General features: G+C 42.1%; 1 protein-coding gene across 1 annotated transcript in view; it reads left to right on the top strand.

Annotated features, from left to right (window-relative positions):
- Nucleotides 1-2,930: 2,930 nt before the first annotated feature.
- Nucleotides 2,931-21,827, top strand: part of UNC5D (unc-5 netrin receptor D) — a 558,705-nt gene continuing 539,808 nt past the window's right edge. The window contains exons 1-2 of the mRNA XM_038747340.1: nt 2,931-3,156; nt 3,209-3,340. Coding sequence (XP_038603268.1) covers nt 2,931-3,156; nt 3,209-3,340 — 358 coding nt within the window. The remainder of the gene's footprint in view (nt 3,157-3,208; nt 3,341-21,827) is intronic.

Raw genomic sequence — 21,827 nt, 5'->3', positions numbered from 1 at the left:
TGCCAACTTGTGATTCCCAAACGCTTAGTACAGTGCTCTGTACACAGTAAGCACTCAATAAGTACGATTGATTGATTGATTGATTGATTTCAGATTAGAGGAGAGTGGGTGTTACAGGCCAGAGGTAAGATGTGGACTAGGGGTGGGAGGTGAGACAGGCAAGATACAGGCACTGTGAGAAGGTTAGCACTAAACGAGCAAAGTTTGTGGGCTGGGTTGTAGAAGTAGAGAAGTGAGGTGAGGTAGGAGGGGCCAAGGTAGTGGAGTGCTTTAAAACCAATGGTGAAGAGCTTTTGTTTGATGCAGAGGTGGATGGACAACAACTTGAGTTTTTTGAGAGTTATGTGGTCCCTGACTTGGTATTTCTTTGAAAATCCTTACTTCCATCTTGGCTACCACTGCCATGGCAGTCTGGCAGAATCCAGAGAGAGAAGAAACATATACAGTAAGAGCCAAAAGGTCATGGGTTCTAATCCCCACTCTGCCATTTTTCTGCTGTGACCTTGGGCAAGTCTTTTCACTTCTCTGTGGCTCAGTTCCCTCATCGGTAAAATGGAGAATTGAAACTGTGGGCCCTACGTGGGACAGGGACTGTATCCAACCCAATTTGTTTGTATCCAACCCAGTGCACAGTGCTTGGTGCATAGTAAGCGTTTAACAAATACCATTATTATTATTATTGTTATACATGGTGCAGAGGGTAACTGTTAGCTGCAATAGTATCCTGAGGGAAACTATGGTTTTATCTTTAAAGAACATACCATTACACCACATAGAGCAGAGTGACACAGAGAATCATTGCTTTTCAGAGAAAAGACAGGGAGTGTTTTGATGGGAAATTGCACTCCATCTCCAGATTCCAACACCACTTTCTTCATGGAGTCGGATATGGGCTCACTAAATGGAAATGAATACAGCCTTCAATAGAAGAGGTTCCAAAGGAGAATTCAGTTGAGGTTTTGGAGACACATGCCTCATCTCTGAGCCCTTCCTGTGTTTCCTGAACCCCCACACCCCCTGCTGCAAGACAATTCAGGAAGCAATTGGCTTATTCTCACAGACATTCACACATCTCTGTGACACTCAGGAGGGGGGATGGCATGTGTGCTTAGAAGGGGGAATCAATCTTTCTGCCTATCATCCTCTCTGTCTGCAGAACAAAACCTGTTAGTGCAATTACTTCACCCAAACCAATTACCTCACTGTAAACTGTCTGTTCCCCGGAGAAAGGTGTTTGGGAGCAGGTAGCTCTCTTGGCAAGAAAGATGGATTTTTTTTCAAGCACATTTAACAATATTGAGTGAAGACAGTGGAGAACCATTGGGAAAAGACTGACTATTCTCAGTTCTCCTAAATGTCGAGGGGAAGGGATAAAAAAAGTAAAGGAAGAAGCCTTCCCAAGAGTTCACTTTCTTCTTTTGGGATCAACTGGGCAGAGGGACAAGATTCTGGCACCATTTTGGGTGCATGCCCCCATACTGGATGACAGCCTTGTAGACAGAGCACTGGGCTAGAGGCCCAGACTGCTGGATTTTTTCCCTGGCACCACCGGTATGTGGCCTTAGGCAATTTCTCCGGGTTGCCATTTCTCCTAATGTAAAACAGGGGACTGCCAGCTCCCCAAACTAAGGCATTAATGAGACACGAGTGTGAAGAACTACTTGGAAGCATCTCAGGTTCAAAGCAAAAGACTTCTAATTCTATTACTATACTTTGATTCTTCTGTTCCCTCTACGTCTGAAGCATCCTGACAGAACTGAAAGATGACCTCTTTTCTTGGGGAACAAACGGGAGAAAGTAGAGTCCCCAGGGTCCAGGGAGAAAACTGGAGAAGGCTACCTTGGGAGGGAATGAGACTAAGCAGCAAGAAGACTGGACAGCTGGCAGAAGAAAGCCAGCACAGATTATGCATGGGAAAACCGGGGGTGGGAAGGTGAGGAGTTTGAAACTAGGTTCAGGAACTAGGAGGAGGGTGGCTTGCTGGAAAGTGTTCTAGAGATCATTTAAGGAAGAGGGATCATATGAGCCCGTTGTTGGGTAGGGATTGTCTCTATCTGTTGCCAAGTTGTACTTTCTAAATGCTTAGTACAGTGCTTGCACACAGTAAGCGCTCAATAAATATGACAATGAATGAGAGGTATACACTCTCAGTTCTTCCCAGAGATCTGGTATTTGTATCATCTTCCCTGCAGGTAACCTGCATTTCTTGGCTCTCCTCTGAGACAGTCAATCAATCAATCAATCAATCATATTTATTGAGCGCTTACTGTGTGCAGAGCACTGTACTAAGCGCTTGGGAAGTACAAGTTGGCAACATATACAGTCCCTACCCAACAGTGGGCTCACAGTCTAAAAGGGGGAGACAGAGAAAGTTCCCTTCCCTCCACCCAAACAGATACCTTCCAAATTCTTCCTTATCTCCTCATATTGTATTGTACACCTTCCAAGTTCTTCCTTATCCCCTCATATTGTATTGTACGCTCCCCCAAGTGCTTAGTCCAATGCTCTGGGCGCAGTAGACACTCAATAAATATCACTGATTGGTGGTTGCCCCTTCTTCCTTCGTGGCTCCCACCTTCTTTCGAGTCCCCTTGCCCCGTTTCCTTCTTTCGCTCCCCGGGGTAGGACTTCTGGTAGTGCAAGGAGCAAAACCAGAGAGACAGAAGAAGGGGAGATGGACTGGACAGAGACAGGAAGGTGGAGGGAAGGGTGGGAGAGGTACCCCGGACTGCATCTTCTCTCACCTGATGCTCCCTAATTTATAGAGGTCCCAGGCTCCCCCTTCCTCTCTTCTTTCTCCTCCTCCTTTGCCTCTCCCCCCTCTTCCTCGCCTTCCTCCACCCCCCTCCTCTCTTCAGTCCCGCCCAACTCGGGCTCATTGGCTGGAGCTTGGGAGGGAGGGGAAGGGAAGGGGGGGAATCTCATTAGGGATGCGGACTCGCTCCCGGAGTCTGGAGCGAGCAGCAACGTGCGCTCTGCGAGCGCAACCGGGAATAGGCATCACCCCTGGACCACTCGCCCCGCCGCCGGGAAGGGGATGGGATGGGAGCATCCTCCCGCTTTTCCAGTTCCCTCCCGGAGTCCCCCGTCCCAGGTCTCTAGGAGTCACCGGGACTAGAGGCCAGAGAAGAAGCAGGGAGGGCGCCACGCCTCTCCGTATCCTTTCCCACGCCTCTTCCCCATCCCCATCCCCATCCCCATCCTTCAGGAGTGCGGAAGAGGACCAGGAGGAGGAGTGCGGGAAGCATGGGGGAAGCAGCCGGAGGAGGGCGAGGAGAGCGGTGCCAACTCCTTTTATTGGGGTTCTGCTTCTGGGCGTCCGGGACTGCGGCCCCCCGAGGTAAGCAGTCGGGCAGGGAGGGAGCGGGTCTAGACTGGAAGTCCGCTGTGGGCAGGGATTGTCTCTCTCCATCGCTGTATTGGACTTTTTAGACTGTGAGCCCACTGTTGGGTAGGGACGGTCTCTATGTGTTGCCAATTTGTACTTCCCAAGCGCTTAGTACAGTGCTCTGCACATGGTAAGCGCTCAATAAATAGGATTGATGATGATGATGCAAGGGCTTAGTACAGTGCTCTGCACCCGGGAAGCGCTCACTAAATGGGAATGAACCGAGCCCATCGCGGGGGAGGCTGAGCCAAAGAGCAGACTGTCCTCGAAGACCAGCTTTCCCCCACCCCAAGTTCTCCTCCTGCAGTTCCCGGCCTCTTTCTTCTCCCCTCCTCAATCCCACAGGTTGCAGCGGGGCTGCCCCCACTTTGCCCGCACCATCAGCCCTCCTTACACACATACCTGTCACCCCGCATCCTCTCCCTTCCCCTCCAGCCTCCCAACCGGGCAAGAAAAATTGCTGCAAAGCTGGTGCTCCTCTCCTCCGCTCTCAACTCCCCCTCCTTCCCTTCCCTTCGCAGGGCAAGGAGGTGGTGTAAGGGCCAGTGGGAATCCCCTGGAGGGGAATCCCTTCCCTGGGCCGTTGGAGCCTCTGTGGGAGCCGGAGGCAGGTGGAGAGACATGTCAGGCCCATCCTTGCTTGGACCAGCCCCCCTGCAATCAGCTGTCACGGTCGCTGGGAGAAAGGAGCTCCAAACTGGCTTGTCCTTGCAGCGCAAAGCTGCTGCATCCTTGTGCCTGGTGGGCGCCGATCCCTATCCCAGCACCAGGGTCTCCCTCTGGTGTAAGTGGCAATGGGGCCTGGGGAGGTAATATGCATGGTTCTCCTCTACACCCGCGTCTTCTGGGGCAACAGGGGTCCAAACAGCCCGCCTCAATTGTTGTGCGTTTAATTCTCCCCCTCGTCTTTGCGTCTTTCCATCCCGAGCCCCTCTGCTGTGCTGTCCCCTCCCTGTCCAGCTCCCTGCAGCCCCAACCTGGTCCGGCTGGAAACCCCTAGGCTCCAGCTGTGACATTTACACCTGTTTTCTGCAAGCCACCTGAGCGAGAACTTAAGAGCCACCCTCGAAGCCATCCGGGAGGAATTTTATAAGCGCGGTAGAGTGGGGTCTTCACTTTATCAATCGTGTTTGATGTCCCCCTTCCTTCTTCCCCAGTGAGGCTATCCATTGGCCTGGGTAGGGGGGAGGAGGGCAGCAGATGCGGGGAGAAGTGTTCCAGAGAGCGCAAACACAATTAAGGATTATTCACTATATTATTCACCAGGATGGGGTAGGACGGAGCCTTCCACTTCGCCCTTCTGTTTGCCCCAGGAAACCTAATACGAACAGCAGGGAACCTAAAGAAGCTATTTATGTAAAAGGTACAGTGTGAGAATAAAGCCTGTATGGTATCATTTTTTTTTTTTGAAAGCTGCTAACGGGTTAAAAGCAGCACTACCTTCCTGAAACCAGGGAGAAAGGAGGCAACAGATGGAGGCTCAGTTTCCTAACCTGATTTGTAACTATTTGCATTTATTTCCTGAAAAGTTTTTTAATACAACTGTTTTTAAAAGAATGATGTGGTGAAAATGAACACCATCACACTATAGTGCGTGGATGACACAATTTCCTCTAGTTAAAAAATACAAGCATCAGCTCTTTACATTGAAAAGAAGAATGAAACACATGCTTATATGTATTATTTTTAAGATCCTGCTTTGTGTTGGGGCCGGGGGTGTGTGTTGCTTTTAAGGTTAATATTGGTAGTATCTTACTTGGTACTTTATTGTATTGGCATACCAAATAGCTCCATCTTTATTGTATTGGCATACAAAATAGCTCCAGATGTTGACCCTAATTACTGGCCTTTTCTATATATGCATATAGTGCTTGGCACATAGTAATTGCTTAACAAATACCATCATCATCATATATATTTCTGAAAATTGTCATATTATTTCTAAAGGAGGATGCAGAATGCATGCTAAAGTACCACTTGGGAGGCAGTTCACCAAATATGAAACTAACATCTCTTATCTTCAAGCTGTCCTTTAAAGGTCTCCTGGAAAACATAGTACACATTCTAGAGGATTTGTATGCTTAGTAAATGTCTTGCAGAGATCATAGTAATGTCCATGAAACATGGAATCACATGCTTACCGCTTAATAGTATCTTGTAACATTTCACTCACTGAGGCTTGCAGCTCTTGAATGTCAGAAATTCTTGGGGAAATAAGCATTAAATACACTTGTAAAATATGCCAGACCCTGTGTCTTTGGGTTTTAAAGAAGCTTGCAGGGAAGGACTAGGTTTAGTTTGTATTTTCATACTGCTGGCTTTATAGTATATTATATAGTTGTTTCTGCCCACGATATCATGGAGAAGAGACATATCTCTGTAATGAACTGCCATTCTTACTACCGTAGAGTTTATAGTTGATCCAGAGACTATGTTCTGTCTAAAACAAGAGCAAATTGATTGATTTTGTTATACGGCCTCTTTTTAAGCATACTCTATCTTTTAAATTATAGGTGTCAATTGATTTAAGGTGAAGTTTAGCCTCTGTCTTCACCTTGGTCAGTCATAGAATTTAGGAAGGCATCACTTGTCCAGTAAGATTTCTGAATGTTAACATAATGGAAAAAACATCATTCAGTAGCATTCCACTTGTAACTTGACACCTTTCCAGAAGACAGCAGATTGCAGTCTTGCTGACTTTCCCTCCTATTTTTTTTCCCTAGAGCTACTAAATATCTTTGTGAAAACCACAGGGATGTTTCCAGATGGTTCATGTTGATTGGGTTTAAAGAAAAGGACCTTTGGGGTGAAAAGTGGGGAAGGGAGAGGCAAGGCAAGAAACGGGAGGAGGAAGTGAGGAGATAAAATTTGATGCACAGAAGGGGTTAATTGGAGATAAAAGCAATGTTTTGAACAACTTTAGTAGTCTAGTAATCTGGCCATTATCTGTTCCAATTCATACTCCTGTCAGTCTCCATGCTGTAAAGGATTTAACTTATTTGCAACTATTACATGTTCAACACTTTCCACTTAAAAGCAGAATAGTTCAAACTTCTAATTGGCCAAATATTAACCGAAGCTGCATTTGTTGTCATATTTTTAAGATGTAAGCTGATACATGGGTACTCATGCACTAGATAGCTGCATTGGAGGTATCTTCTTCACAAGGCTGCAGCAAGTGAGAAAATGCAAGGAAAGATGTTTGACTCTTTAGAGATTGTAATTCAGTTGGGTCTTGTAAAAAGGCCTTTCTTTGACATTTCTTCACCATGTTTTTGTGCAAGAGCTCAAAGGGGGTCTATAAGCAGGCACATTTTTGTTGAGTTTAGAAAGAGGTCGGATGGTCTACGGCTCCCTAGAACCATTGATCTCTGCCTAGCGCGTAGATTCAGTAGTCGTTTCTTGTTTAGTGACTGACTTTCAAGCTGCCCCTTCCTCAGATACCTCCCCCAACTCTGAAAATCTGTTCCACACCAATACTGTCTGAGCAGAGACTTTGAGCCTAATCCCCCTTACTGTTGTTCTCTTACTGGGTTGTGGGATGTGTTCTCTCCCTTCTGACCCTATTCACATCCTGACCCCTTTTGGACATTATCGGGCTTTTACAATTCAAGTCCCCTGGAGTTTTTCAGGTTTTAGGAGTAGGAACAAATATGTGGCCTTTCTCTCTGATGCTGATCATCCTATTTCATTCCAGTCAACTGCAAACCTCTCTGTCATGTCTTAATGAGCTGAAGAAAGCTCAAAGTGTTGTCCCATAAATTACTGAACAAAGCAGAACTCTACAGTTCTTCTGATTGCTGCACTACCTCTCCTGTGAAGTTAATGAAGCTAATCCTTCCTACAGAGTTATCTCCTAATTCATAGCATTGTATGTTTTTCCATTTGAGATGGAGAAAGTATCTTTGGCTATTTTGAAAATTTTAATTATTTAGGCCCAGGACCCCAGGAGTCTCATTCTGGCATTCGTTAGATGGGATTGGGGCTTGAGAAAGGGTTAGTCTTGCTAAAGAGATTTTTTTATGGTGTTTAAGCACTTACTATGTGGCAAACACTGGGCTAAATGCTGGGATATTCAAGATTAGATACAGGTCGGACACAGATCCTACCCCACAGGGGTCTCACAGTCTAAGTGGGAGGGGGAAGAAGTACTGAATCCCCATTTTACAGATGAGGAAACTGAAGCACAGAGAAGTTAAGTGATTTGCCCAAGGACACAACAGGCAAGTGGCAGAACCGGAATTAGAAACTATTTGTTACTCTATTTATTTATTTATTTTACTTGTACATATCTATTCTATTTATTTTATTTTGTTAGTACGTTTGGTTTTGTTCTCTGTCTCCCCCTTTTAGACTGTGAGCCCACTGTTGGGTAAGGACTGTCTCTATATGTTGCCAACTTGTACTTCCCAAGTGCTTAGTACAGTGCTCTGAGTAAGCACTCAATAAATACGATTGATGATGATGATGACTCCCAGTCCTCTGTTCTTTCAGTCTTGATAAGTGCTACCCCATAGTTCTTTTACCTCCAGTAAGACAGATAAAAAACTATATGAATTAAAGTCTCATCCCAATGAAGCCACATGGTAAACTGCAAGGTTTAAAATATCTCCTGAGAGGAAAAAAAAATGATAGTGCCGTGAAATGTGTGGGTGTTACCAGAAAAGTGAGGGTTGCAAACCCCCTGTGCTTAGATCAGTTCCTCGATCTTAGATCAAATAACTTTAGCTCAGGCAATAAAATCTGACCTCCTGAATGTCCAATACTGTTCCCCTTCTTTCACCTTCGATGCCTGTCCCTTGCTCGCTCTTTCCTTTTGCCCTCTTACTGTTCTATCTCCCTCTCTCCCTTCTTCAGTGAAATGCTGTGACCTTATGAAGATGTATGATTTTTGAAGAGCCTCACTTCATTTTCCATAGGTGGTACACAAGTAACTATAAGGAGCAAGCAACTGCTCTCATATAAAACTAAAATAATAATAATAATAATAACGGCATTTATTAAGTGCTTACTATGTGCAAAGCACTGTTCTAAACGCTGGGGAGCTTACAAGGTGATCAGGTTGTCCCCCGGGGGCTCACAGTCTTAATCCCCATTTTACAGATGAGGTAACTGAGGCACAGAGAAGTTGTGACTTGCCCAGAGTCACACAGCTGACAATTGGCAGAGCAAGGATTTGAACTCATGACCTCTGACTCCTAAGGCCGTGCTTTTTCCACTGAGCCACGCTGCTTCTCTAGGTGCCCTGCTGGAGGAACAGTTCACATGTGCTTTTGAGTGGACAGAATATGTAGTTTTCCTTGAGTGTGATATTTCAGAGGACATATAGTATGGTGAGGTGACCTTGGGGAGCAGTGTGGACCTGGATTTGAATCCCTGCTCTGCTAGTTGCCTACACTCTGACCTTGGGCAAGTTACTAAACATAATAATAAAAAATAATAGTAATTTTGGTATTTAAGTGCTTACCTTGTGCCAGGCACTGTATTAAGCACTGGGTTGGATCCAAGCAAACAGGGTTGGACACAGTCCTTGTCCCATTTGGGGCTCACAGTCTTAATCCTCATTTTACAGATGAGGAAACTGAGGCTCAAAGAAGTGAAGTGACTTGCCCAAGGTCACACAGCAGACACGTGGTAGAGCCAGGATTAGAACCCACAACCTTCTGACACCCAAGCCAGTGCTCTTTGCCATGCTACAGTGCTCTGTGCTTCAGTTTGCTCGTCCCTAAAATTGGTATTCAGTGCCTTTTCTCCCTCCTACTTATACTGTAGCCCCATGTGAGTTAGGGACTGTATATGATTTGTATCCCTCTCAGTGCTTAGAACAGTGCTTGACACATAGTAAGCAATTAACAAATGTAATAATAATAATAATAATAACTGCATGGTGAATAGAACCAGCCCCCATATTTTAGATATCATTTGATGGGGTGGGAGGTAATAGTGGAGCAGAAATGCATAAATCAATGCCATATATAACTTGAATGTGAGGAATTTTATGGAATTTTTAAAAGGGACTAAAATATGTTAAGAACAACATGGTAGGTTCCTATATTATGACTTCAAATATGTCAGCAACCTATTGATTCACTTCGGATTTACTTTGTCCAATGCAGAATTAAGGTTCTTACGTTTTGATCATTTCCCATTACATTTCAGAAAATAAATATGTTGCTAATATTGAACAGGCCATCTATGATATAGTGGAGCCCTTGGGCCTATTTGTTGCATCTCTTCATTTTTAGTCATTTTTGCTGGGGAAATGGGGAACATGAGATTTGAGAATAGAATGTTAACACCAGAGGCTGCTGTTTCTGCTGTTTTGAGTTCTCCTGCTGCTGCTTTTGTGAGGCAGATGGTTGGATTCATTTATAGAAAATAGATATTCGTCCCATTTTGCATTTCTACTTTCAGAAGAACTTTTAATTGCTTGTGCCACATTGCATCATATGGTCTTATTTTGTGTGTTCACATATACATACTGTGTATATGGATAATTTTTCAGGATTACCCTGGTGTTGACACTATCAATTTGTCCTGCAGCAAAAGTCCGTGTAGAGTCCTGTCATGCACTTAGAAAGTGCTGGAGGATGGGGGTTTTATGTGAGTAAAATGTAAAAATTTATTTTTGAAACACAGCTACCACTGTACCGTCTGTTATTCCCTCATAAATCTCTAACCTCCAGGACAGTAAGGATGCATTTAGAAGTGGAAAATTTTTATTTTAATCTTGTTATCATCAGAAGCCATAAAATGACACAGACCCTATTCCCTAATATTCTGCTATAGCTGTTAGGGTTAATAGAGAAAATCATTCAATTATATTTATTAAGTACTTAATGTGTGCAGAGCACTGTACTAAGCACTTGGGAGAGTACAATGCAAAAGAGTTATTAGGATTCCTGCTTTCATATTCTCATACTTTCATGCCCTCTATTCTTAGATGAAGAAGCATCCTAGGGTCAAAACATAGTGTGGATAGGTAATAATAGGGAAAGGATAGTTTTTCCATTTTAGATAGCTAAATCATTCAAATTTTGAAGGCTTTTGATAGCAGCTGTTGAGAGATGGTAGAATTAGTACTATTTATCAAGTGCCCATTTTGTGTGGTGCATGGTACTAGATGACTGGGCAACACAAAATAATTATAGTGCTTGTTAAGCATTTCCTATATGCTCAGCAAGTTGCATGTTTGCTGACCACTCTGAGAAACTGGGAAAATGACTTGCCCAAAACTTCCTAGTGAGTCAAATGTTGCAGGTCATTATCATGATCTCAGTTCCTGAATTCCTTTTTGGTAAAATGTCGGAGGAGTTTAATTTCCGGGAACATCAGAGCCTGGGTAGGTGAATTATATAAGGACCTTTGGTTAGCCCCTGCATTGGTCAGGATCTGGCATTAGGATTAAATGTAGTCCACCTCCATGAAATTTGTATAAAGGAGTACTTTCCAGAAGATTTAGTTGTTGCCTGGATTAAGTGCAGCAATTTCTTAATCAAGGTGTGTCATGAGGAAAATGACATTACAGAAGACAAGTTATCGTCAGGCAGCTGAGCCAGGAAAAAAAGGAGCCCAAGGTGAAGCAATCATCCTGACGGCTTGATAGGTCCATCAAGCACTCAGATAACTATGTTTTGAGTGCTATCTTCCACAATTTAGAGTTTGGTTTTGATAGCTCACTAAAAAGAAGATTTAAGTAATAAAGAAAAAAAAAAAGACAAGAGAAATGTGTCTGAATAAATGGGCAAGTGCTTTTTCCTAGTTGCCTGAACTATATTAGAGGCTTTTAGCTATAGAATTCTTTATTTCCTTGGGCTCCTTTGAAGCTGCAGTATGAGTTAAAATATTAAAAATCACTTAGGAGAACTAAAGGGATTGTGGATTCTGAGTCCACAGATTAGAAATAATTAAAAGTTATTTTCAATTAGGAGCAATTAATTTCTGGGCTGTGAGCCCATTGTTGGGTAGGGACCGTCTCCATATGTTGCCGACTTGTACTTTCCAAGCGCTTAGTACAGTGCTCTGCACACAGTAAGCGCTCAATAAATACCATTGAATGAATGAATAAAAGAGCAGGCCTGATGTGGGTGAATCCAAAAGTAAGTAGTTTTCAAATTTGAAAATAAATATGATGACAGAAATATCTAATATTAATGCGAAAAGAAGGCACCATCCAGAAGAGGTGGCCTAGTCACCATGGTCACTACCACTACAATTAATCAGTGGTGTTTATTGAGCACTTACAGTATGCAGGGAATTAGCAGACATATTCCCTGCCCATAATGAGCTTACAGTCTAGAGGGGGAGATAGACAATAATATAAATGAGTAATTTATAATGTGTAATTTAAAGATAAGTGCAGTCACTGCCACTACAATTAATGAGGACCATCAGAGATGATAATAATAATAATAATGATGGCATTTGTTAAGCTCTTACTATGTGCCAAGCACTGTTCTAAGCATTGAGGGGGGGTACAAGGTAATCAGGTTGTTCCACATGGGGCTCACAGTGTTAATCCCCATTTTACAGATGAGGCAACTGAGGCCCAGAGAAGTTAAGTGACTTGCCCAAAGTCACACAGCTGACTAGTGGAGGAGCCAGGATTAGAACTCATGACCTCTGACTCCCAAGCCTATGCTCTTTCCACTGAGCTACACTGCTTCTCTAGATTTGAAGGACTTTTCTGAAAGAGGAGATTGTTCAATATCCAGTTGGGTTGACACTAGGAAGAGAGACAGTCTCTCTGGAAAGTTGTGAAAATGAACTACTCTAAACTGAAAACTAACACAGGCCCCTAAATTCAGTGAGTGACAGAAATCAGGCTCTAGTTATATGAACAATATCATTGATGTTGCTTTAGTCTATCATTGCTCAGCATATGCTCTATCACTATGACATTTGATGCTATTAGGAATAGTAAGGAAAATTATTTTTTCAAGAGGATGGCTTAGCTACAGACCTGTCTGAAGAGTATTGGAAATGATCCCTGCCCACACAATGAGCTTAGTCTAGAGGTTAAGGTAGGATTTTCTTCTCACTTCCAATTGCTCTGGTATATAAATCACTTTTCTTTGTTAAAATATTATGTGGGTGTTCCCATATTTAAGGAAACGTGGATGGATAAATAACCCTTTACAAGCCAGGTTTACCAACTCTGTTGCATTACACTCTCCCAATCAGTCAATTGTAATACTTCCTGTGTGCAGAGCACTGTACTATGCTCTTGGGAGAGTACAATATAACAGAGTTGGTAGACACATTCCCTGTCCGCAATGACAGTGCTCTGCATACAGCAAATGCTCAATGAATATGATTGATTGACAGACTTGGAATACATGACCTCTATGTTGGAATTTCCATCCCAGTGATTTTATAGTTGTGACCTACAACAAGTAGTGTACAAAAACTAGAGGTTATAGGTATGTAAAAGGGATATTTCAAAATCTAGAGTGAGACACCTAAGGGGGGGATTGAAGCCTCTTCATTATTTGAAATAGGGCAGTTACATATCCCACTTGGTCTTGAAACATCTTTCACTAGAATTGGGTATTGGTGTGTGGGGAGAAGTGGAGAGAGAGAGAATAAAAATGAATGTGTCTGAATGTGCATAGGATGTAGCAGGAAAGAGAATTATAACTGAGAGCAATCTGTTTTGTCTTTCCAGTATGAATATCTGATTTTTATCATGTTCTAAATAGCAGCAAGTACTGCAAGGAAAAGGGGCTGCAAAAAAATGTGTTGAAAGTGAATAGGGGAACATAATCATACTTTAAACATATGAAAACTGAATGGTGAAGAGTGGAATATTTTTGTTCTTAATATATTTGGGATTAAACGATATGCAAAACATTTTGGGGATAAGTGGTAAGTAGTAGGGTTTTTTTAAGCCACAAGAGGATTAAAGTAGTTTATTCAGACAAGTGAAAAAAAATTCATTCTTTATTTGTGCAGCCTAAAACTTTACAGCAATACTAGTTTGCATAAACTACTTCCTTAGTGCTTTCCTTTCTAAATAGCTTGTTCTGTTATCAATTTGTCTGTTTTTTGTTCTTTCATTGTATGGTTATAAGAGGAGATTAAAGTTTTCTAAATTGTGTTTGACAATCACTGTAGCAACACAATGCAGCCTGCCCCTCCAGTAACAATTTTCGTGCAATATGTCCTAAGGAATTATCCAGTCTATTTTTTTTAAAGGAAGTTAGGACAAAAGAAAAAAAAAACACTTCTCCAGAAACAAAACTCTTACTTATCTGGGAAAGCAACAGAATATATATGTATATATCTTAAATGTGACCTCTTAGAAGAGAATAGGAAAGACTGTCAGTCTATCATCTGAACAGGGGGGTCATGCTGATCTGTGTAAGCCTTGAGCTTGGAGGCTGAAGGGATTTCTAGAAATTTGGAACATAAAATCTTTCAAGTTAGACTGATGAAAAGGGAATCAGGAGGTTCCTGAGGCTGACAAGCTTGTCAGGGTGTGAGGTGTGTGGGAGGAGTTGTGCTTCTCAGTTTGCTTTAAAAAAAGACAGAATTGAAGAAGGTCACCCCAATCTTCTCCTATAGAATGAAGGGAAGGATATATAGCTTGTAAAATTGTTTATTTTGAACATGCCCTTAAATGAGATTCTTTGCTCTCAATTTAAAATTATCTAAGCTCAAGCCCCATTGCCATCTGCTGAAACATGGTTCAAGTTTCTTTTAAGAATGAGCCAGTAAAGAAAAGAACCAGTCCAAATCCACCTCTTTGTCTCATGTGATTTTTCTTCATTATCATCTGCAGCCATAGCATTTATTGAATGCCTAATAATAGTAATAATAATGACATTTATTAAGTGCTTACTATGTGCAAAGCCACTGTTCTAAGCGCTGGGGAGGTTACAAGGTGATCAGGTTGTCCCAGTCACAGTCTTAACCCCCATTTTACAGATGAGGGAACTGAGGCACTGAGAAGTTAAGTGACCTGCCCAAAGTCACACAGCTGACAATTGGTGGAGCTGGGATTTGAACCCATGACCTCTGACTCCAAAGCCCGTGCTCTTTCCACTGAGCCACACTGCTGTGAGCTTTTATTGTTTGCCTACTAGATGTTTGGGGAAGCTTACAAAAGAAATGACATGATTTCTACCAATTCCTATTAGTTCACTATGCACAGAAAATTCCCCAAATTATTGGAATTAAAAGTCTTTTACATTTTTTCAGAATATGTGCTTTGTCTACACTATGAAGCATTATAGTCTCATGGAGCATTAGAAGGGGAGTGAAGAGACCATTTCATTAATTCAAAATCCATTGCCAATTGCTGTGACTGTGACTTCCTCAATTTGCCTCCTATGTAAAATGGGGAGAATAAACATTTATTCCTTCAATAGAGTTTACTGAATACCTTCTCCACTCAGAGCACTGAACTAAGCACTAGGGTGAGCACAATAAAAATAAAAGACCTGGTTCCTGTCTTCAAGGAGCTTACAATGTCATTGATTCGGTATCATTTCCTATTGCAAAACAACATCAATATGAACAATGAGGGAGCATTTATGGAAGCATTGGATTACTAGAGTGGAAAGCTAACCTGATATTCAAGATAGTGGAATAAGAACATTCGAGAGGTTTGCGGCTTTTCTTTTTTGGTATAAAAATAATATGGTGGTTCCTTTAGACCACATCATTTTTTCTCTTGTTAACTACCCTTGTCTAAGTGTACTTTCAAACTAGAGTTCCAATTTAGAATAAGTAAGCCTTGGAGCCATTATATATGAATCATAATATGTGGAGGCTGCTTGCTTTGAAGGGCTAACCCTCAAGTTTAGTCAGCCTCAAAAGCAAGAATATCAATTATTACTGGTTTATTTTTTCTTTCATGGAGGCCTGTGGAAAGTGTGTGACTTCAGTCAAAAATATCATCAGTCATCAACAACAATGGTATTTACTGAGCACTTACTGTGTGCAGAACACTGTACTAAACACTTTGAAGAGTACAACAGAGTTGGTAGACACATTCTGTGCCCACAGTGAGCTAGAGGGGGTCTAGAGGCAGAGACAGACATTAATATAAACAAATAATTTCTAATATATAATTTATGGATACATACATAAGTGTTGTGAGGTGAATAACAAATGCCCAGAGATTGTAGATCCAAGTACAGAGGAAAAGAGAGGAAGCTGGGAAAAAAAGGCTTAATCGGAGAAAGCCTCTTGGAGGAGATGTAGCCTTAATAAGGCTTTGAAGTATAATCATGCTCAACTCTTTCAATGCTTGAGGATCCAAAGTGGTAGCTGGCTAGGTACTTTAAGAGGAGCCAGTCTTCTCAAACCCACAGGGAACAAAACACTTTTGTAGCTGGGTGAGCACAGAGAGTGCAACAATGCTCTAAATAGTCCATAGGGTTGGAAAGAGCTCATGTTCCCCTCCAAAATGTCAAATTTTATTACTGGGGCTACTTTAAATCTGTTTGAGAATCAAATTTAATATGCCTAGCAACTCTGCTATATTGTATAAACATTTAGTACAGTACTTTGCACAGAGTAGGCCCTCAATAAATATCGTTGATTCCTTAAATTCTCCATTCCAAGGAAGACCTGTCTGTAGAAACTGATGGCTGAAAAATAGCGTATTAGAATCCTTCCTTGAAATGAGCTCAAGTATCAGCCAGCTACTCATAGCAGGTGTTGTTTTCATTACGATGTAAAATTCAGGACCTTCGGAAGAGAAATTCATTCTGTGGAATTTACTGAAGGGCTGTTGTATGAAGAAGCTTTCAAAGTGCTTTCCCTGCTAGGCACCTGGAAAGTACATTAGAAATAAAATAAATAGTCCTTGCCCTCAAGGAGTTTATAATCTAATGCAGGCAACAAGCAAACATAAAATACATATGTATATGGGAGCCGGAGGAAAAATATAGATATAACTTGAAATAACAAGATTATGAAAAAATGAATGTGGAGTATGTAAATCAATGTACATGTAAATTTGAAGAGAGATAGTTGTATATTCATAACTCTTAAGAATTATTTCTAAGGGATGTACACCTCCTTTAAAGTTTGCTGGTTTAGGATGAGTTGATCAATGCTATTTCAAAGTCTCCTTATTAACCCATCTATATTGAAAACAAGGTGTTATGATTTTTATCATATCCATTAGTTTACTGTGAAGGAATGCTGGACTTGGAAATTTAGATATAAGATAAAATTTATCTGTATTAGTGTTGATGAAGCACATGTAGTGATCATTCAAAAGACACTAGGTGGTGTGTGTTTTTATTATGTCTTGCATTTTTAACACTGATGCTGAAAGTTTTCAGTGCTGGATCCATCAAAGCAATGGTATTCTAGAAATCAAAGCATGGACTCACTTGTTTGGAACATGGCCTCACACTGGATGTGATTTTTGAAGTAAGAATTTGACCTTTGGCCCTTTCTTGCACACCTTTTTTTAAATTTGTTTTAATTATTTTTACATCTGGGTCCAACAGATGAATTTACAAATGTTCATTCATACCATTTAAAACTTGATGTATGCCAATCATGATACTGTACCATGGTAATTCATCCAGGTACAAGTTACTTTGCTGGGAGATGGTTAGATTACATTGAGTTGAGGATTTTAGATTCTTTAGAGAAGGTGCCAAATAATTCAAGGACTAATATTTTTAGCAATTACTAGGGAATGTGTTTACTGGGGAAATGATGGTTATGCATGTTTCTGGCCATTATTCACTGCCATTCTCAGATTAAACTGAGTGGTGGGTATCTGTAGTGTGCCATACAGAATTATATAGGAGGATTAGATGTGCTGCAACAATGGGAAATATGATGTTCAGTGGTGAGGCAGACTCTTTTTTGAAGCAGTATTCCTGATAAACATTTGAAAATAGGGACTAGAAAGAATAGGTTAAGTTTATTACATTTATTTTAGGTCTGACTTCCAATTGGTATGTTGCCTGATTGCCCCCTTCCTATTTTACCTTATTATGAGAACCAGCATGGACTAATGGAAAGCACAAGGGAATGGGAGCCAGGGACCTGAGTTCTAATTTGGGCTCTGCCATTTGTCTGCCGTGTGATCTTGGGGAAGTCATTAACTTCTCTGTCCCTCAGTTCCCTCATCTGCAAAGTGGCTATTAATAATAATAACCGTGGAATATATGCCAGGCACTGTACTAAGCTCTGGGGTGGATACAAGCAAATCAGGTTGGACACAGTCCCTGTCCTGCAAAGGGCTCACAGTCTTAATCACCATTTTACAGATGAGGTAACTGAGGCACAGAGAAGTGAAGTGACTTTCCCAAGGCCACACAACAAATGTCAGAGCCAGGATTAGAACCCATTACCTTCTGAATCCCAGGCCCGTGCTCTATCCTTGGGCAAGTCACTTAATTTCTCTGGGCCTCAGTTACCTCATCTGTAAAATGGGGATTAAGTCTGTGAGCTCCTCGTGGGACCTGATCACCTTGTAACCTCCCTAGCACTTAGAACAGTGCTTTATACATAGTAAGCACTTAATAAATGCCATTATTATTCAACACTTAGAACAGTGCTTTGCACATAGTAAGCACTTAATAAATGCCATCATCATTATTATTATTATTATTCCTTCATTCAGTCGTATTCATTGAGCGCTTACTATGCGCAGAGCACTGTACTAAGTGCTTGGGAAGTACAAGTCGGCAACATATAGAGGCAGTCCCTACCCAACAACGGGCTCACCGTCACCATGCTGCTTCCCAATAATTGTATTATTTGTTAAGCACTTACTATGTACCAAGCACTGTACTAAGCAATGGATACACGCAAATCAGAGGTGACACAGTCCCTGTCCCATGTGGGGCTCACAATCTCAATCCCCCTTTTACAGATGAGGGAACTGAGGGCCAGAGAAATGAAGTGACTTGCCCAAGGCCACACAGCAGACAAGTGGCGGAGGTAGGATTAGAATCCATGACCTTCTGACTCCCAGGCCTATTTAGGCCGTATGCCCCATGTGGGACCTAACTGTCTTGTATCTACCTCAGTGCCTATCACAATGCTTGGCACAGAGGAAGTGCTTAACAAATACCATGGTTTCTATTATCATTTTGACCTTGCTGATTTACTACTACAGGCCAGCAGGCTCACTTCACTCCTCCAATGCCAACATACTCGCTTCATAGTCTTATTGAAATCACGTATTTTCCAAGAGGCCTTCCCCAACTAAGCCCTCATTTCCTCCACTCCCTCCCCCTTCTGCACCCCCTTGCTCTTGGATTTGTACTCTTTACTCACCCCACACTCAGCCCCATACCATTTATCTACTTATCCCTAATTGATTCATTTATATTAATGTGTGTCTCCCCCTCTAGACTGTAAGCTCCTTATGATCAGGGAACATGTATACTACCTCTGATATATTATGCTCTCCCAAGCACTTTTTTCAGTGCTGTGCAAACAGTAAATACTCAATAAAGACTATTCATTGATTTATTGATCTGGGCCCATGAGCTTGGGTTAACATACATAACATAGGTTAGTACTTTTCATTTAGTTTTCCAGTTTTCATTTGCTAGCCAAAAATTGACGGTCCTTTAGGCACTGCCAACTGAGACCTTCCTGGCAGCCAAGGAGACACTCTGAAGCGGTCTGGCAGCTTGAAATTGGATAGGAGAGACAAGCCGGGGGCAGCAAAGGAACCCATGCTGCTGATAGCTACAGTCCCTGTTTTCTTCCCTATTTACTCAGCTGGCTTCCAGGGAATCATCTCTGAACAAGGGAACACATGGATAATAATAATACTTGTGGTATTTGTTAGTAGCTTACCATATGCCCGGCACTGTACCAGTAGTTGGGGTGGATACAAGCAAATCAGTTTGGACACAGTCCCTGTCCCACGTGGGGCTTACCGTCTTAATCCCAGTTTTACAGTTGAGGTAACTGAGGCACAGAAAAGTGAAGTGAATTGCCCAACATCACATAGCAGACATATGACAGAGCTGGGATTAGAATCCATGTCCTCGGACTCCTTAGGCCTGTGCTTTTTCCACCAGACTATGCTGCATATGAATAATATATGGAGAATATATTTTTATATATGAAGAGGCCAACAAGCATCAATAAAGCATTGGATTTTCTAGGGACAGTTGAGCTCCATTCATTGAGATACCATATTTTGTAACTGTAGTATCATGATAATAATTAATAATAGCATATTAAGTACTTAATTGGGCAGAGTACGATTCTGTGTGGTGCATGATTTTCCTCATAGGAATCTCTCAACCCCCAACTCTGTAGGGGTTGTTCTTCTGAGGGATGGTGAAAGACGGGCTATCATCTTTTGCGGTCACCTTATAGGGAGAGATGGGATTGATAGCTACACTCCTGTAGCCTTTATCTAGGAATGACAGAGAGTCATTCTTTCATTCATTCAATTGTATTTATTGAGCGCTTTCTGTGTGCAGAGCACTGTACTAAGCTCCTGGGATGTACAAGTCGGCAACATATAGAGACGGGCCCTACCCAACAACGGGCTCACAGTCGAGAAGGGGGAGACAGACCACAAAACAAAACATGTACAGACTTGCCCAAGGTCACTCAGCAGAAGTGGGCACATTCCCTGCCCCGAACGAGCTTACAGTCAAGAGGGGGAGAGAGTCAGATCACGTGGATGGAAACTGAGTCTGCTTCTCCACAGTTTTGCCTGTGAGGTGTGCGGTGGGGAGAGGAGAGGGGGCCAGACTTTTAGGTGTTCTCCCTCTGGCCCTCCCCTAGCTTCCATCCGCCATCTCCCCGTTGAAAGGAGGCTTTCCCAGAGAAACGGTCAGCACAGCCTAGAGACTCAATTACACTCAGCACCCTGCCTGGGGTCTTAAAAAGCATTTAATGAAAAAAAGGCTTTTGGGGGGAGTTAATAGATCAACAGTCACCAGTTAGATGTCTTCCCCACCCGCCGGCTATTTATTTAACCTCACTGCCACCCCACGGCCATATATTTCTCGTGTCGCCTCGGCTCCCGGCTTTTGATGAGATACTTTAAGGTTGTGGAATAAACGCTCTGTCCCATCGCTCATTTTTAAGTGGTCTTCACCATGGGGAAGGATACAGAGATTTACAACCTCGCAAGTGGGGAGGTACGTTATAGCATGCAGACTGCTCTATTGCCTTTTGGAGGTTTCAATCAGTGGTTTTTATTGGGGACTTTCCATGTGCAGAGCACAGTGCTAAACACTTGGGACAGTGGCACTGCTCGATTATTATTATTAATAATCATAATGATTCACATTGTAATTATTTATATTGATTAGAATTATTTACATTATAAATCCTATTATGAACCATAATAATAATAATTATGGCATCTGTTCTAAGTGCTGGGGTAGATATGAGATAATTGAGTTGGATGTGGTCCCTGTCCCACTTAGGGCTCACGGTCTTGATCCCCATTCTACAGATGAGGGAACTGAGGCCCGGGGAAGCGACCTGCCCAAGGTCACACAATAGACATGTGGCAGAACTGGGATGAGAACCCACGACCTTCTGGCTCCCAGGCCTGGGCTATAGCCAGGCCCTGGAGAAACAACTTCACACTGCTTCCATCAATATAACAGACAAATTCCCTGCAGCAGCGGGAGGCTGGGAGAATCCCTCCGCGGCTTCCCCGGAAGACTTACTGCTACCTGCAGAACAGTGCTTTGCACATAGTAAGTGCTTAACAAATAGTCATTATTATTATTATTTCTGTCAATACCTAGAGATCTCCTGTTGCTTACAGGTTTTTGAAAAAACAACCTACCAAAGAAAAACCCCAAAACAAACCAACAAAAATACCCTTACAATTGCTCATACTAATAACCTTGGCCCTACCTCCTATCTCATCCCTCTACTCTCTTACTACAACCCAGCCAGAACACTTTGTTCCTGTAATGCTAACCTTCTCACTGTACCTGTATATATGTATATATGTTTGTACATATTTATTACTCTATTTATTTTACTTGTACTTATCTATTCTATTTATTTTATTTTGTTAGTATGTTTGGTACCTGTATGTTATATACCTGTATATATGTATATATGTTTGTACATATTTATTACTCTTTATTTATTTATTTTACTTGTACATATCTATTCTATTTATTTTATTTTGTTAGTATGTTTGGTTTTGTTCTCTGTCTCCCCCTTTTAGACTGTGAGCCCACTGTTGGGTAGGGACTGTCTCTATATGTTGCCAATTTGTACTTCCCAAGCGCTTAATACAGTGCTCTGCACATAGTAAGCGCGCAATAAATACGATTGATGATGATGATGATGTACCTCCATCTCTTCTATCTCGCTGCTGACCTCTCGCCCACATCCTACCTCTGGCCTGGAATGCCCTCCCTTCTCATATCAGACAGACAATTACTCTCCCCACTTCAAAACCTTACTGAAGGCAAATCTCCTCCAGGAAGTCTTTTTTGATTAAGCCCTC

The sequence above is a fragment of the Tachyglossus aculeatus genome, chromosome 5 (assembly GCF_015852505.1).
Source record: "Tachyglossus aculeatus isolate mTacAcu1 chromosome 5, mTacAcu1.pri, whole genome shotgun sequence".
In the NCBI taxonomy this organism is placed as follows: domain Eukaryota; kingdom Metazoa; phylum Chordata; class Mammalia; order Monotremata; family Tachyglossidae; genus Tachyglossus; species Tachyglossus aculeatus.
Note: the sequence above shows the minus strand (reverse complement) of the source record. Positions and strands in the feature narration are given on the sequence as shown.